Here is a 12,495-nt window from a genome sequence, read left to right as displayed (position 1 = left end):
TCTTGTATCTAATGTTACATCATTTTGAGCATCCAAATTTGCATTTATATTTGCATCTTATGTTGAGTCATGTGTTGTGTCCACCTTTGCATCTTATTTTGTGTCTAATGGTACATTCAATTTAGAGCCATTTTTTACATCTACTTTTGTATTTGTTTTTGCACCAAGTTTTGCATCCAATTTTAAGCTATTTTATGCCCCTTTTTGCACCATTTTTATGTGTCTACTTGTGTCCAATGTTGCACCATTATTTACACCGACTTTTTCATCCAATTTTGCATTTTTTTGGTGTCTAGTTTTACATCGTTTTCACCATCCAAATTTGCATCTTTTTTTGCCTCATTTTGTGTCCACATTTGCATATAATTTTGTGTCTGAGTTCGAGCTTAAATTTGCATGTGATTAGGAATCATTTTTTACATCCAATATGGCATCCTTGGTTTCACCTTTTTTCAGCCCCATTTTGCATCTTGTTTTATGTCTTTTCTTACATCTTTTTTTTTTTCTTTTTTGCACCCAAGTTTGCATCCCAAATGTACACCATTATTTGCATCATCATTTGGCATATTAATTTGTAAAGTTTTTTGCTTCTTTTTAACGCTCAACTTTGCATCTTATTTTACATCTAGTTGTTGTCTTTTTCTGCATCTAATTTGGTGCCCATTTATGTGTCCTTGTTTTTGCCCAATTTGATATCCTTTTGTATGCCATGTTTTGTTCCCTTCTTTGTGTCAACTATTGCACAATTTTTCACTTCTAATTTAGAACACTTTGTATGTCAATTGTTTGCATTTTGTATTAATTCCTAGTTTAACATCCAATTTTACTTTCAATTTTGCATCCATGGTTACATCCGCATTTGACTTCTTATATAGAGTATATTTTTCTTTACATATATGACCCCCTTTATAGATTCATAGTGAAATATATGATAGTTTCTAAATATCATTAAAGCAGATATCACAATTCAAAATCATTTGTAAAGAAATTTAAGAGAAATTGACAACATCCATCCAAAAAAATAACAATGTGTCATTAACAATTTTCAAAACATGTATAAAGTAGCAACATAATGCTAATAAAATCAGTATTATTTTTAATCAAAACAAGTAAAATTCAAATATGATTAACAAATCAAAATATTTCATGAATATCGTTATTCTACGATAAATTAACAACATACATAAATCAAACTCATCGTATGATTACAAAATCAAAATATCTCATTGATATAGGGTAAATTCACAACACCCATCTAAACATAACAATGTCATTCTACACAATAATTTCTTCATAAACAACAATGCATGTGCATGCCTAGCTACCACCACCAAGATCATCCTCATGATCATCTTGACCATCCTCATTACTCTGGTCCACATCATCACCAACACCGCAACTATCATCATCATCTCCTCCTTCACCACCATCATCCTCATCCTCATCCTCATCATCTCCTGATATATGTTGAACATAATTTGGATCATCGTCTTGGCAATCATTACCTATAGCATTCTGACAAAAAAAATCAATATTACATGTTAGTATTAATTACATAACACAACGCATGTTTTTGTTATACAATGTTAACCATAAAATGAGGTAAGATATAATATCTAATAGTACTAAAAAGTAAAATGAAAATATGGTTTAAAAGTATATTGGAAATCCAACTAAGATTACATACCATAGAGTCCATCCAAACAACAAATTCAACCCATCTCTTTTGCTGTAGCACCTCCTCTTCCAAATGATTTGGAGGTCTTCCATATTTTAGTTCCTATCAATCAGTAAATAGGGAGAAATTAGATAACAATGACTTTCTTCTAGTACAAAATTTATTAAGAAAATATCACATGTTTAATATACTTACAAAGGTTGTTATCAGTGCTTTTAAACCTTTCTGGCCACTACGATGAGTGACTTTTGTCTTGGTTAACCTCGCCTTGGATGCCTTGTCCTTAAACATAAACCAATTCAATTTATTTTCACACAAATACATGTCTAAGATACTTATAAGTATTAATACATTCTAAATAATGTTTAATGAAAAATTCAATACCTGAATGCTCTCATTGCCGGCTTTTCTTTGTGCATCCAACTTCTCATATGATTTTACAAGTTCTTTCCATACTTTAAAAGGTATGTCAATAGGTCTTTGTTTCAGTCTTTGATCTTGAGGCATTTTTTTAATTTTTCTTGTTTGGTTAAAAATTTTGGTTAAAAAAAACCGAACAAGTAATCACATCAATGGCATGGGGACTCTATGGATATGTGTAAAAAAATGGCTATAAAGAAAACATCCAAAAAACATATGAGCTCTCCCTTTGATGGTCACTTGGGGCATATGGCTGGAAAGGAACAACTCCATTTTCGAAAATCAAGGACAATCCTTTCTCAAAGTCCTTCCTAATATCTACTCCAAATGTCTTAAAATGAAAAACAAAATTCAAACGTCATCCTTAAACATCTCCCTTAAATATAATGTTGGACCATAAATTCTTCACTTTTATTGTTATCGGCTCTGGAATGATTTTTCTATATGCAATTATATAATGGAATATGTGTGCACTAATGAAAAAACATTGAGTTTCATTTTTCATAATCACAAACAATGAAAAAAGAATCACACGTAACTAGCATCATTTTGGAAATTTTATATTTATTAAAAATCTTTAACATGTTTTCCTCCCATATCTCATAAAAAGGTGTGAAATTTTTTATATACTCTCCAATAAGCCTAAGGATCACATACATTTTAAAACTTTGCATTACCATTATATGTTTCTCCTTGAAGATATATAATATGTTTCTTCTTTAACATATATATTTTGTTTCGCATTTCTTAATATTGGACAAAATACTAAAGTTGAAAAGAATATAAAATCTCACTTTTTAGAATATTTTATGATATAAGAGATTGATTTAAGTGATGTTTTGGGTTAGGAGAGGTTAGCTTTATATAATAAAAGAATATTAACAATTTTAAAGTCTAAATTTTGACAATTCAACATAATTTGGCTTTACATAATAATAAAAAAGAAATTAAGAATTTTTATTTCATATATCTTATTTATAACATTTTAATGGTTTATTCATATAGTAATAAAAAGTTCATATTTATAGGCAATTTAAAAATGATAATTTTAAGAGTGTTTACATCTAAAAAGTGTGGGAATAGTTTGAGATACGGTAGCACATAGTGTCCCATCATTGTGAGTTTTTAATACCATGAAAATGATCATTTAAGAGTGTTTACGGCGAGGGAATAGCTTGAGATATGATAGAACACATTATCCCATCATCGAGTTTTTAATACCATGATTGTTCACTAGTGAGAAAAATCACATGGAGAGAACACAGAAAAATAATCGAATGTAGAGAAAAAAAAAACAAAAAACAAAAACAAAAACAAAATTTGTAAAAAAAATCATAAAACAAATATAATATACTTTTAAATTTTGTATTTGTAATTTAACTTTAAAAAAAAAAAAAAAAAAAAAAAACAAAAAAAATTAGTAAGAAAAATTCATAAAACAAATATTATATACTTTTAAATTTTATATTTGTAATCTAACTTAAAAAATTAACATACTCGTAGAGGAGCTAATTTATTTGCAGATATTTCTTGGTACCTAAAGCCATCACTTATATTTTATTAATTTATAAATAATTTATATTTTATTAATTTATAAGTAAATAAACAATTAACACTGTAAATTGTTACACAATTAATGCTATATAAAAAAGGTTAAAATTTTATCTATGATTTAGAATTAATGTTTTAACACGGTCTACAATGAAGCCATTATCACCTAAATCAATTTAAACTATCTATGATTTAATATTCAATAATCCAACAAAACTACAATGAACATCTTCCACGAGCTTATCATCTTTATAACATATATTGCTTCAGCTGAGATTCTAGTGTGTCAATTTTGTTTCATAACTACGGGTTATCGCTCTGTATAATTTTATTGGAATTAACGTGACCTCGGAGAATTTCTCTGATGAGATAAGAAAAACGCTCTGATCGAAGGATGGTAATGTATTCATAGAAGTCACTGCAAAAAATCATTTGGGTATGAGGATTTTCAAGATTTCAATGGAAATCTGGATGTGGGATGCGATGTTACGATGTGGGTCGAAGAGATTGAGCTCTTTCTTTTTCTGGATTATGGGATTTGAATGCAGGAGTTGTTTCTATGGATGATAAAATTATGAGATTGAGGATTGTGGTCTTTGAATGCAGAAATTGCTTCTTTGGATGATAAACTTGTGCTTTTTTTATAAACAGTTGTGGGGATTCTCCTAAGTTTTTATTGATTTCTCTTTTATGTATCATTCTTGTCATTGTCAACCCCATTATCATATCAATGTCTAGGATGAGAAAGACAGGGATGGGATCAGTGAGGGTTCAATGTCTTTGTTGTCATCAGAGTCCAGGTCGGTTGATGGCAGTGAAATGGAAGGGTAATCCCCAAGGTGGTTTATTGACGATGATCAGACATGACACAAAATGAGGCGTGGGCTCGTTCTGAAGACCAAGTGAGTGGATTCCTTTGATGTGGAGGCCATGGACGTGCCCGATGTTCATAAGGGCCATGATAAGGACCTTTCATTAGGACGGATGCTCGACTTGGCATTCCAAACACTTGCATTGGTCTATGGAGATATGGGTACCAACTCCTTGTATGTTTTCACTAGTGTATTCATCCAAGCTCGTACCAAAGGAGAGGAAGATGTTTTGGGTGCATTAGCTTTAGTGATGTACACAATAGCCCTCATCCCTTTGGCTAAATAGGTGTTCATTATGCTCAAAGCCAATGACAATGGTGAAGGGGGGACATTTTCCTTGTACTCTTTGATTTGCACATATGCGAAGGTCAATCTGTTCCCCAACCAGCAATCATCAGATGAAAAAAATTCCAGTTTCAAGCTCAAGTTTCCCACCCCGAAACTGGAAAGATGATTAAGAATCAAAGAAAGCCTTTAGAGAAGTAAAAAATTGAAGACCCTACTACTACTCTTGTTTCTCATGGGTACTTCCATGGTAATTGGGGATGGCATACTTACACCTGCAATCAGTCATGTTTGTTGTTAGTGGCATGCAAGATGAAATATCTAGCTTTACAGAAGACACAGTGGTCATTGTCTCAATCATATTCCTGGTGATCTTGTTCAGCATAAAACAGTTTGGTACAAGCAAAGTAGGCATGACATTTTCTTTGGCACTCATGATATGGTTTTTCTCTATTAGTTCTATTTTACTTTACAATATTATTTAACATGACATGACAATTTTAAGGGCATTCAATCCTGTTTATATCTATTACTTGTTCAAGAGGAACACTATCAAAGCATGGATGTCCCTAGGAGGTTGCGTGTTATGCATAATAGGAGCTGAAGCTATGTTTGTTGATTTGGGTCACTTCTTAGTAAGAACCATCCAGATAGCCTTCACATGTGTAGTATTCCCATGCCTACTATTGGCTTACATGGATCAAGTTGCATATCTTATGAAGCATCCCTCTGTGGTGGAGAACGTATTCTCTGCTTCAATTCCAGATGGTTTTATCTGGCCAGTCTTCGTGATAGCTAGTGTTGTTGCCATGATTGCAAGCCAGGCAATGATCTCAGCAAAAATTTCATCTATTAAAATGTCCATGGCCCTAGGATGCTTTCCCAAATTGAAAATAATTCACACATCCCGACGGTTCATGGGTCAAATCTACATTCTTGTCATCAACTGGGTTCTAATGATAATGTGTGTCTTGGTATGTGATTGTTTTAAGAGCACGGTCGAGATATCAAATGCATATGGCATTGCAAAGGTAGAGATGATTATGGTGACTACAAGCCTAGTGACTCTTGTCATGGTTCTTATATGGGCAAAAAGTTATATTAAGTTATATCCATGAAAATGAAAGGAAGATGACATTGCATGTTTCCTCGTATAGCTAACCATCGCTCAATAACATTGGATGCTTCTCCACCTCATTCATTACATCATTGCTTAAGAACCTTGGATGCTTCTCCATTTTTTTTGACATCATATATTGATTATGTTGTTGTTGGAGGTTTTACACTAAGTTTTTCAACATCGAGCTTACTAGGGCTTGCACCACCGGGGTTATTAGTAAGAATCTCATGAGGTTTGCATAGCCATGATTATTAGAATCAAAATAGTAGGATTTGCACTAAAAAACAGTTCATAGAGCTTTCCTTCTGGGGAGAAAATCACAAGTTCAACTTCTGCAGTGCAGAGCACCGAGAGCTCGTAAGCTTTCTTCAGCAATCCACATACGTTTGGAAAATGTAGCCTGCCTGCTGGCGATGTTCTCAATCCTCTTCCTCTGCATCTTTCCCCTCACTATTCTTGTATGTCCTCTTTCGTTTTTCCCTCCAAACAAACCCTCTCAAATTGAGAAAGCAGAACAACTCACTCGATGAGAATCCGAATCCAATTATCGCTTCTAACAATAACCCAATACGATACCAGAAGTGATTACACAAAACCTCATTGACTCTTCATTTGTTTGGAAAAGAGCCAAGCATATACTTCTGACGAGGGTTTCCATCTCAAGTCTGGCTCGCAGGACGTCGCTTAGTCAATTGCGAGAAAAGTTTTCCACCTGCCTGTCACATACGGTTTGTCACACTATATATTAAAATCAGGGACAATCCTTTCTCAGAGTGGACAATCCATTTGAATGCATTGATCAATGCTTTGTGCAATGCTAGTAGAGTGGACCATGCAAGGAACTATCTAATGGAGATGAAAAAATTTAAATCCTGATATAGTTTGCTATAAGACATTCATTGGAGGCCTATGCAAGTTGGGTATGGTGGATGAGGCAGTGAATCAATTGGCGATAATGATTAGAAAGGGTCTCTCACCCACATATGCTCTGTACTATTCACTCATCAAAGCTTGCTGCAAATCAAAGAAAGTTCAAGCCGCTGCCCAGATACTGAACAAAATTCTTAGGGAACGTGTTGTTCCAAGTCATGCAAGTTTTATCTATGGCATGCATCATCTTGGGAAGGTAGGAAAAAAAATTGAGGCATAAAAAGTTCTTGAAGAAGTGATAGATTGTAAATCCTCTGTACATGTTAAAGTATACACAGAAGTAATGTCTTCTCTATTTCAGACCAGTGAAGTGGAAAAATCATTACAATTAGAAGGCAAAATAATTAGAAGAGGTTGTGAAACTAACTTTTTGACTCTGTAAAACAGTGTTTCTCTAAGGGAAAAATTGATGAGGTATCCAAGATTTTAGAAGGCATAAACCAAAGATATCCGGTACAAGGTATTACATTATGAAAAAATTGAAATGGTCAGATTTATTGTTTTTCCAAGGAGACCACTCTTGCTTAAAGGAATGGAGAGGGCTCTGCTCGTAAGAAAGTACTGAACCAAGACCATTGCCAAAAAATGTTGAACCAAGAGTATTGTTAAAAAGAAATGTTTCTTAGTTGCATGAAAATTTAATTGTCCAAAATTTAATTTTGGACTCTTTACTGGCAAAATTTCATATAAAGGTATGCCCTTTTGCCTTATAACATGATGATTTTAATGAAAATGGAGGAAGGGAATCAACTTCAGAGAATCAAATGAAGTTAAAAAATATTAGATTATCAATTATAATCCATAGGAAGGGAGGAAAATAAAGGGTATGGTTGTGCTTAGCCTAAAACGTTTGCCTCTCATTTGAGAACTTTTCAAAAACTCAACTTTATTTCTGAATCTATAAACACAACTCTAAGTTTACTTCTCAATTTACAGGTAAAGATTCGGTTGAAAGCAAATCTAAAAATAAGAATAAGCAAATCCAGAACTAAGAATTTGAAGCATTATTATTGTGGCAGAGCAAAGGCAACTAAAATTTGAGTGTGTGGGAACAAAGTGGGATCTAGAACATGGAAAACTCACCAAAAAAAACAGCAAATATTGTGGAAAGCGGAAAAGAGGAAAAAGAGCATCATCTTAGTGCTAATGTTAAGGACACGGTTAAATCTTTGCTCTGTTAATCATATTTCAATAGCTATAAGACTAAGGAAGAAGGAGGAGATATGTATTTACTATTTTGGATGGTTGGACAAAATTCTCATTGCAACATCTGCTTGGCATTGAGAGGCAACGACTATAAGAATGTTCTTGTACAAGAATTTGTTATAATTTATCAATACCATTGTTGAAACTGCATGTGACTTTCATGTGTGTCAGGGAAGAGTTCAGAAACCTGACACAATAACTTATTATAGGGGTAAAAGATGAAACTAATTTAAGGAAACAATGGTTTTTACCTGTCCTGTTCAACTAGGGATAAGATAGTTATTCATTTGTATTTTGCTTCGTTATCCAGGTAGACAGGAAAATGCTAAGGCTTGCTAAAATCAATGATATTCCTGCCTACACAGTGGGTAATTGGATAGAGATAGTTACTATTTAACTTTCAGGAACTTATACTTCACTAGCTAAAAAGTTCTGGATTTTTTTTTCTTATGACCTTGAGTACAGAGTCTCATAATCAACTAGAAGAAAAATCAAGTCTATCTTTCAATTTCTTGAACCAGGACTATATCACGGATATTGCAGCAATAAAATAAATAATTCCAGTCTATAGAAAGGTAGCATAGTAATAACATACTTGAGTTTTCGGGGTGCTTCAAACAATCTCGTCCTAAAGATAGGATTCCAGGTTGTTTGCAGATTTTAATTGGTGAGGTTGGCTCTAATTTTGGAACTTTGTTGGCTGTGTTGCAGGTATCATTTTGACCCAAATCTTCGCCAAGCATTTTTCATGGACTCACTAAAGGACTCTCATTTTCTGCATCCTTCATATGAGTAAACCTTCGACCCAGCACTGGTTTTCAATACAAACTTTCAAAGAGAGAAACTGGCAGTTTGGAGCAGGTTACAAGACCTCCTTCTATAATGAACAGAGATGACCCCAGAATGTGGCAAAAGTTCTCCCCTTCAGCTGGTGCTAAAGAAAAAAAAGAGCTTCTCTCTGAAATATCTAACGGCGTGCTTCGATGGCCTAATCTGACCAAAACTACAAAAATGTACCATGAGTTTTCCTCTACGTTGTTATATTGTGAAGGATAGTGTTTCCCTCAATTACTAACCGTTCCAATAGCCCCTTCTTCCTGATCCATTAGTTTTGGCTTCTCCAGACACTAAAGAGAATTAACGATTCTATTCCATTACATAAAGATGAGCTGGAAGGGAAACCCTTCGGAGCATAGTATTTCATGTTGAGGTATCAAATTCTTGGTTCCATGGAAATAGAAACCGCATGAAGATATCTACGAACCACTTGAACATCAAAAATTTTCAGTCTCAAAACTCTGAAGTAAATTTGTAAAGAATGTAGCATTAGCTTTCTTGGCTTAGTGAAATCCCTAATTTTCTATCCTATTTGCCTGTCTTAAAAATCTCACGAAAACCTGTAAAGATTGTGCCATTGTGTATGCTTAGCCTCTAAAAGCCCTAGCTTTCTATCTTCTTCTGTGTAATTTGAATAGAACACCATCAAATACCAGAATTATCAATTCCCATTCTCCAAAACTTTTAAATGTGCGGAACTGAGACAGAAATCATTCAATCAAACCACTCGAAATGCATCTGAATGCTGATCCATTAACTTAAAGAACTTCTTCCCAAACTCTGCCATTTTTTAAACAAAATTTTGAGCACAACCTTGTCTAGTCCATTTATAGAGAGCGTTAGTTTATGAAATCTTGCCTGTAAGCCAAAATAGAGTCAAAATTTTCCATTGAAAGCTCAGAATAACTGAACCAGAAATAACCCTTGTGGAATTTGTTGCTTAAAACATTGTTTTGAGCACGGCCTCTTTCTTCAGATTTATTTTAGATAATACGGTAGCTTATTTAATGAAATATTTCCAGAAAGTTGAAATATGGCAAATTTTTCCAATCAAGAACTCCAAATAATTTCATTAGGACAAGGCGTAGAGGATTCATGATGGCGACAAGAAAATAATGGCGCTTTGCAATTTTAGCACTCTCTTGCAGAAAAATACCTTTTCTGAAATCGTTTTGACCACGAAGAAATGCACATGAACTGTTGGAAGTCGTGCAGAGAGAGATCTAGTGGATCGTGGATCGATTCTGGGGCAACGTTTATGCGATTGCAAACCATGATTGTTCATATGCGAGCTACTGAGCTCGTTGGGAGGGATACGCGCAATGGCGCCAAACTACCAAGAGGATTTGAATTTAAAGGCGGGATAGAATATCTACCGTCCGATCATGTCATCGACGGCCATATATTTGAAATATTATACATTTTATAGAATTTGAAATATTATACATTCTATTATTTAAGCTGATTAATAGTTTTAGTTTGGAAAAATAATTGGGCACATCAAATAAAATATTGATGCGACGGACATAGAACTCCGAAACAATAATGCACCCTTCTCTAGCTGATGTGTCAATGCTTTCTTTGAAGTGGAACTTAAAGAATTAAGTAATTATTCATTATTAAATTGGGATTTTATATAAATTAATTGATTACTTATTAATGTTAATTTCATTTTATAATTTTATAGTAATTTTTAATAGATTTTTGTTAAAGATAATTATTTGAGCTATTATTGTATCAAGATTTTTGTTGTGTCTTTTATTATTATATTTTAATCCACTTTAAACATGCTCAAAATATGTTTTCATCTTCATTTGTGGAGATTATCTACTTGCATATTCAAAAAGTTTTGATGTAGTTTTTTCCTTGAAAAATGATTATTGTGATTGTAATGGTGAGAAATTATTCTATAAACAGTGTTAAGTGTTATTTAGAATAAATGAGAAATTCTTTTTGAATATATAAGACTAATCTTTGAGAGAATAGATATATATTCCCTAATTATCACATAAACAAGGGGTTAATCTTGCATTTAGTGCTTTATCTCTGTAGAGTTTCGCTAAACAAAGGGAATACCTCCTCCTGCGTGACTTCGATTGTCCCTCCCTCTTACAAGATTGCAAAGCATTAAGAATTGAATCTTCTTTATTTTAAAGATGTAGTCTTGTCGAATATACCAAAAACATAGTAGGATTCTTTCATTATTGACAAAATCAAGCACATGTGCAAGGGAAGTATTCATCTATGGATGGTTAACAAGTTCATTAATAACTACAAGCAAACGCTTGAAACTATGTATTTAATATCTCTAGTCATCATCTAAAGAGTTCAAGAATCAAATCAATTCCAACCTAAGTTCTAAGTATATGGTAAACCTCTACTCTAGAGGTTCTATTATTGTAAAATTTCACAACTATGGAAGTTGTGGCAAGGTCTCAAAGGAGGGACTTTCTTTTTGGGGCAAAACTAACCTTTTTTCAAAAGATAGTTTCTATAATTGAATCCATCTTCAATATCCATTTCTTCAACCCCACTCTAGATTTGAATATTGAATCCCCCCTACTTATTTTGGGATGAGATGATCTTTCAAAAGCCAACATAAATATATTGGGGACTTACAACAATATACAAACTAAGCAAGGAAGGGTATACACACATGTGTTAGAATTTGAATTGAAGTTGACTTGAGCAAAGGTATAACAATGCATATTGAATTAAATATTGGTGATTTTAACAACCACGTCCATTAGATTAAAATAATGATACTTTATGTGTATCTATATGCAAAGACAAAATACTTGAAAGGCACCTTCCCAACAACAAAGGTCATTATAAGAAAAATGGAAAAATAACAAGTTGATGGGTGGTATGATTGAATGAAGAATCAAAGGGAAAGAAAGAAGAGACATCGAAGTTTAGTCCTAATAAAAGATTTTATGGCCCCTTCCAAGGAGTGCGTTATTAAGAGGGACACAAACATGATCATGGAGTCTGTGCTAAAATATTATGGGAGAAATAGGAAGCATGTGAATGAGATATTATGGATTTCAAAAGAGAAATCATGTTATTCAATCCAATAGAAGCAAGGGGATTGGTGCTACTTGAGACTCCATAAGCTCTAAATCAATTGGTGAAAGAAAGAAGTCTAAAAGATAAATGCAAAGAAAGGAATATCCATCTATGTACAGATCTACAATAAATAAATTCAAAATTATACAGTGTTTCCATATAGACAATGTTAGGTCCCTATAACACTAGTGATTCCCCCATTACTAGTGTCATTGTGGCCCTTACTGTTATTGTTGTGCCCTTATTGTCCCCATATTGTTATTATTGTGCCCCATAGAAGCCCACTATTGTTATTTTTGTGCCCTTATATTATTATTGTTATGTTGACTTTGATTATATTGTGACCCCTTACACTCCTATATATAGAAATGAGGCTTTGTCATTTGTATCATCCAATAATTGTTCTTTTGTGTAATGTAAAGGAGGTTGCCCCCTCGAAGAGGCTGATTTCTAAGTTGTTGATCTATCTTTTCTATCTTTTTGTGAGTTGGTTTCATAACAGACAACCTAGGTTCGAACCCTAAAAA

At 33.4% G+C, this 12,495-nt stretch overlaps 1 protein-coding gene across 1 annotated transcript; it reads right to left on the bottom strand.

Annotated features, from left to right (window-relative positions):
• Nucleotides 1–1,182: 1,182 nt before the first annotated feature.
• Nucleotides 1,183–2,410, bottom strand: LOC149151278 (uncharacterized). Its single transcript, XM_089445397.1, has 3 exons — nt 1,874–2,410; nt 1,688–1,780; nt 1,183–1,515 (listed from the first exon to the last, which is right to left on the bottom strand). Exons 1-3 carry the CDS (start codon nt 2,000–2,002, stop codon nt 1,318–1,320), a joined length of 420 nt encoding a protein of 139 aa, XP_089301523.1. The 5' UTR covers nt 2,003–2,410; the 3' UTR covers nt 1,183–1,317.
• Between the last annotated feature and the right edge of the window lie 10,085 nt (nt 2,411–12,495).

Source organism: Pinus tabuliformis, chromosome 9 (assembly GCF_031772625.1).
Source record: "Pinus tabuliformis cultivar Carrire ecotype Pingquan chromosome 9, CPIR1, whole genome shotgun sequence".
Lineage (NCBI taxonomy): Eukaryota > Viridiplantae > Streptophyta > Pinopsida > Pinales > Pinaceae > Pinus > Pinus tabuliformis.
This window is presented reverse-complemented; position numbering and strand designations above follow the sequence as displayed.